This window comes from Papaver somniferum, chromosome 8, assembly GCF_003573695.1.
Source record: "Papaver somniferum cultivar HN1 chromosome 8, ASM357369v1, whole genome shotgun sequence".
Taxonomy (NCBI): domain Eukaryota; kingdom Viridiplantae; phylum Streptophyta; class Magnoliopsida; order Ranunculales; family Papaveraceae; genus Papaver; species Papaver somniferum.
Genome location: NC_039365.1, coordinates 140,181,763 through 140,188,079, shown reverse-complemented (window position 1 = coordinate 140,188,079; position 6,317 = coordinate 140,181,763). Strand labels below are relative to the sequence as shown.

General features: G+C 35.0%; 1 protein-coding gene across 1 annotated transcript; it reads left to right on the top strand.

Annotated features, from left to right (window-relative positions):
* The first annotated feature begins 2,031 nt into the window (after positions 1-2,031).
* Positions 2,032-3,060, top strand: LOC113306107. The gene has a single exon (XM_026555084.1). It carries the CDS (start codon positions 2,032-2,034, stop codon positions 3,058-3,060), a length of 1,029 nt encoding a protein of 342 aa, XP_026410869.1.
* Positions 3,061-6,317: the final 3,257 nt, after the last annotated feature.

The window sequence follows — 6,317 nt, the reverse complement described above, 5'->3', positions numbered from 1 at the left end:
TATTTTTATTAAATCTAAAAATTCCATTTCCTTCACAAGTCTGAAACGAATCTTTTTACCAGTATCACTACAATAATTTTGAAAATTCCATCAATATCCAAATCCGGATATCAGAACCAAAGCTACAACTCTATAAAAGGTGATTCATACTATGTTGAGTTTTTTTACAGATGCAACACCTAGAAACAATTTCACGTCCTTTATTCACCATTATTAAGTCATCCACATATACCCCTTGTATCAACTTCCATACATTAATTTTAGTGCTTAGGTGAAGAAAGTAATTCCAGATTTTCTTAGGCCATTGCGGTTTTGGCTTCTTGCTTCTTGTTATTTCTATTGCTGAAGAAGTAGTAAAACCTCCTTTGAGATCACCAATCCAGACCAATTCATCATTACCACCTCCCACATCTGGCAGACAAAAGGATGGGAAGAGTTGTCTGGTATCATTAGGAATTACCCACTCATTTCCTACCAGTATATCTGCAACTTTAAGATGTATGTTATCCTTCACATATGAAGTAAAATCAACTTTTTCTATTATATGAGAATCTCCACTCCAATGGTCAAACCATAATGAAATTTCTTGGCCATTTCCAACACACCACCTTATATTTTCTTTTTAAGAATCCCAAGCCCATTTTAGACCTGGCCAGATTGAATACATTTCCCAATTTGTACTTCATTGATCATTTATATCCTTGAATTTAGACTTGATGAATAGAGCCCACTCTTCATTATATTTGAGAACTTTCCACATCATCTTCATTAGAAGTTCCTTGTTAATAATTTATAATCTTTGAATGCCCAAACTTCCTTCACTGTAGGGTGTACAAACATTCTCCCATGCTAAAGTAGTATATTTCCTTGTTTCACCATCACCAGCCCAAAGGAAGTTCCTTATTATTCTTTCACAAATTTTCATTACAGATGATGGCCACCTATAAATTGCCATATTATAGATGAGAATGCTACATGATACTGATTTAATAAGCACTAGACTCTCTTGGAATGATGACGGTTCACCCTTCCATGATGCAAGATTCTTTTGCATCATCTCCACCATTGTCCATAAAGTAGAAGTTTTGACTCTGCCAGGATGTAAGATAACCCCAAGATATTTATCTGAAAAACTACTTATCTCCATTTGTATCATCTGTTAAATTTGAATTTTTCTAACAGATGAAGTACCTTCAATGAACAACTTACTTTTAGCTGTGTTAACAATCTGACCTGAATCTTTTTGATACTCATAGAGTAACCTTCGAAGATTGTGAAGACATTTTTTACCACAATTGCAGAAGATAAATACATCATCTGCAAAAAAAAAAACAGATGAGTATGATGAAACCCTTTCCTAACTACCATGGGAGAAATATCTCCATTTTTCACCATCTGAGTTAAATTTTTGCTTAAAACATCCTCCATTAAAACAAATAATATTGGAGACAAAGGATCACCATGTCTTAAGCCCCTTCCAGTTGAAAAGAAACCATGAGGACCTCCATTAATCATAACAGAAATTTTTTAACTGACTTAATAATAGTATGTGACCACTCACACCAAGAGTTCGAGAATCTATATTTACTTAGAACCTTCAGCAAGAATTCCCAGCTAACTGAATCATATGCCTGCGAAATATCTAACTTAAGCCCCACATTTTCACCTCTTTTTTTCTTTTGCGTTTCATTAACTATTTAAGACACAGTCGATGGAGGGTGGTGACAGGGGAAAAGATAAAGATATAGATAGATGCTTGGGTCATTGGATTAATAAAACCTCCTACTCCAAAGCAGGATATTGAGAACATTGAAGATTTTATTTGGGTTCAAGAATTGATAATTCAAGAAGACAAGACATGGAATGCTGAGCTAATAAATCACTTGTTTGATCCAGAAAATGCAAATTTAATTTTGCAGATGAGAATTCCAATGGCTTCCGAGGATAAGCTTATTTGGAATCTGATGAGAAATGGAAACTTCACTCTTAAATCTGCGTACAATAAATTGCACGAGATCAGTTTAGGAGACAATGAAGTTTCTGATTATTCCAAACTCAGAGACACAATGGAAGGAGTTGTGGCATATCAATACTTGTCCAAGAGTTAAGCATTTCTGGTGGAAATGCCTGGTAGACATTCTGCCAACAAATGTGAGACTACAACGTTCCTGTAGATACATAAACAACATCTTCCCCTTATGCAAGCAGTTTTATGAAGAGGTTACACATGTTCTGTTTACTTGTCCTTTTTCAAGAGCGGTTTGGATGCGTATTCCAGGAGGTTCAAGTGTTTTAGTTGGGCTTCACACCAATATTGCTGTTGTGTTTGAATCATGGGTAAAACTATCTCAACAGTCCATTTCAAACTCAAATTGGTTAAACTTGGCGATAATAGTTTCATGGTCTATTTGGAATGAACGTTGTGAAGTGCAGTTTCAAAATAAGAAGGCTAATCCCGAGTTAGTTTCTAGGAAAGCTATGAGTTTTGCTGCTTACATAGAAGGTTTAAATGTTAAGCAGCAAACCAGGGTGGTGATGATACATGATAACATACATGCACACTGGAAACCTCCTGCATATCCTTACCTTACTATAAATTGTGACGCCTATTTTGATAAACACACAGGACTGACAGGTATTGCCCTTGTTTTGCGTGATTTTGTAGGGCAATGGAGGGGATGCTCAACTAAATGCTATGCAGGAGTAAAAGACTCTGAGCATGCAGAATGTCTGGCATTCTTAGAAGTTTTCAAATGGAACAGAAATATGCAACAAACACATGTGGTTTTGGAGACTGATCTGCAAGGAATCGAAAGCTACATCACCAAGCATGCACCTGTGATATCTTGGGAGTATGAAGACATTCTTCTTGATGCCATTGAGTGTCTGAAAAACATCCCTCATTGGGAATGTCATTTTTTTTCTATATCATGTAATAAACCTGCTGACATATTAGCTAAGTACAACAGCCGTAATAGAGTTACTAGGGTATGGTTAGATAAACCTCCTGATTTTATTGAGAGTTCATTGCTGGAAGACATTGTAACAGTTTCTAGTTAATAAAATTTCACATCTTTGGCATCAAAAAAAAAAAAAGAAAAAAAAAGCCAACATAATATGCTCTTATATGCATCTGCCCTTGATATAAGCTACTTGTCGAGGAGAAATTAGTTTTGATATTAAAGTGCTCATTCTTGTGGTAATGATTTTTGTAAAAATATTGAAACTTATGTTTCTCAGGCCAATAGGTCTAAATTGTATTGGAGATTTGTCCCCTTCTATCTTAGGAAGTAAAACCAAAAAGTATTAGACCTTTGGGTATAAATTATTTCCACCAACAAAACTGTATTGTTCTGACTACATCATGATTGATAAAATGTCAGCAAGCCCTATAAAAACAACCAGAAAAGCCATCAGGTCCTGGTGAGCTGTCAGGATCCTTATTGAAAAGAGTATCTTTAATTTCTTCCTCATATGAAATTTTGTCTAACATGTTTTGATCTTCATGGGATACTGTTGGGATAACATCAATTAATGAATCAACATTTTCATTTTTTTTAATTCAAATTTCTTCTCAAAGTATTGAACCAAAACATCTTCTATTTTCTTCTCATGAGAGATAACATCTTTATATTCATCAACAAGTTCACTTACACAGTTCCTGGCTTGCCTTATCATGAGATTGGTATAGAAGAAGTTGGTATTGGATGCTACTTCTTTAACCCATATAATTCTAGACTTCTGCTTCAACAATGTGTTAAGTTGCACTTCTCTTGAGTTATATTCATTTAGAGCTTCAACTAATTTATCCAGAGTATCAAAATCAAAAGGATTGTTATCAAACTGACCATTGCTTCCTGAACCTTTTTTCAACATTTTTTATTTGAACATGGACATTCCCAAATACCCTCCAATTCCAATCTTGAAGAACCTTTTTTAACTTCTTTAACTTACTTTGAAAAACAAAGGCAGGATCACCATTAATGTATTCAGACCAGCATTTCTCCACTTCATTCAGGAACTCTGGATGAGACAACCACATTTTTTGGAACTTATATGGAGCATTTACTGGTTTTCGTATATTAATACTTCCACCCATGAGGGTGCATGATCTGAAGCAACCCTCAATCCAACTTTATAACCCCAATCAAGGAATTTTTGAATCCATAATTGGTTGAAAACAGCCCTATCAAGATTATAAAGAACCCTCTTACTACCATGATGACAATTTGACCAAGAGAATTAAAAAGGCGGGGGTCTAACAACCACACCCAATATTTTGTTGAGCAATATGAATATAAAAACTTCAATATACTTTCAAGAGAATCAACTAGACAGTTAGACTCAATCTAGAGAAAAGTATATCAAAGATTTTATATTTCAAATCCTCAATTCAATCAGCAATTAGCAAATAGGAATTTGCGAGCCCGATCGAATAAGAGAAATAACTTGGACAGTATCACAAACCAATATCCAAGTGTCAATTAACTCGATCAACTACCCAAAAATCGGATTCAAGAACTGATTGAACTTAACGCACAACCTGTGATATTTCTATTATATAACAAAATATAACGCGGAAAAGAAATAACACAGACACCAGAATTTTGTTAACGAGGAAAACAACAAATGCAGAAAAACCCCGGGAACTAGTCCAACTTTGAACACCACACTATATTAAGCCGTTACAGATACTAGCCTACTACCAATGAACTTCATACTGGAATGTAGTTGAGCGCTAATCAATCTCACACTAATCAAGGTACAGTTACGCTCCTTACGTCTCTGAACCCCAACAGGATTCTACGCACTTGATTCCCTAATTGATAAACCAAACTTATATTCCCGAAGAACATCCTAGTATTATCAATCACCTTGCAATAATCTTAATCGTATGGTAGCGAAACAAGATATTGTGGAATCACAAACGATGAGACGAAGATGTTTGTGACTACTTTTAATCTTACCTATCGGGGATAAAATCTCGAGAAAATATTAGAGAAGATAGTACTCAACATGATAGTAGAAGTAAGATCAGGACACACAACTACAGAGAAAATAGTTGGGTCTGGCTTCACAATCCCCATAAAGTCTTCAAGTCGTTAAGCTACATGGTTTTGTGAAAAACCTAAGCTTAAAGGGAGAATCGAGTCTATCTTATACAACTAGTATCACACAGAAGGTGTGGGGATTAGGTTTCCCAGTTGCTAGAGTTCTCCTTTATATAGTTTTCAAATCACGTTTTGCAATCTAAGTTACTTTAGTAACAAAGCATTCAATATTTACCTTTAGATGAAAACCTGATTAGATTCAATCTTATATCTTTCAACCGTTAGATCGAACTTAGCTTGATATACACAAATGAAATGTACCTTCATTTAGGTTTAAGTAACCGTACCTAAACGTGTACACCATGTTGGCTCAACCGTAGTTAACCGAGGTTAGCTATATGAACACTCTCATATCAACCTTATTCATCTTAACCATAACTAGTTCAAATGACTCAAATGAAACTAGTTAAAGAGTTGTTCAATTGTTATTTTCTCATAGAAGTATACAAGAACACAATTGAAGCAAAATCGGTTTGATTCACTCGAATCAATTCATGAACATTATAGTAACGGTTTGCAAAGAATGCATTCCTTAATATATAAATGTATTAGTTCATGACACAACCGATTCTAGTACTTTAACCACTCAAGTATGCAAACGGGTACGCATACTTAAGTAGTCGGTCTGAGTTTGGGTTCGCCAGTATGCAAACGGGTACGCATACTTAGTACACTTCCAAAACCCAGCAGAAATTCCCGGACCTATACCTTACGCAAGTATGCGTACCGGTATGTGTACATGGTACACATAATTTCACAACTACAAGTACGTATACGGGTATGCATACTTTAGTTCTGGTCATGGATCACATACATGCAAGAAATCACACTATGTTCATAATCCAATGATGGTTAAGTATTCTAAACTTTATTTCAATCATTGAGAATTTCTTAGAGGATGACAATAACCATTTCACACACTATTAGTATCAAAGAAATTTTCAAGTTATTGAAATAATCATAACGAAACATTCCAAGTCTACACCAAATGATTGCATCACACAAACCATGTAAGATGTTACTCTGCGATTTTTCACGTGATCATCTTTTGACTTTCGCTAAGAATATAAGATGAACTTGGTTGAAGCGAAAACTTACCAACACATATTTCGAGAAATATGTAAGCGAGATAAACTCATCTCGAAATCTCAAATGAGTATAATCGACAACTATATAGTAATACGACTTCTGTCTCAATATATGAGA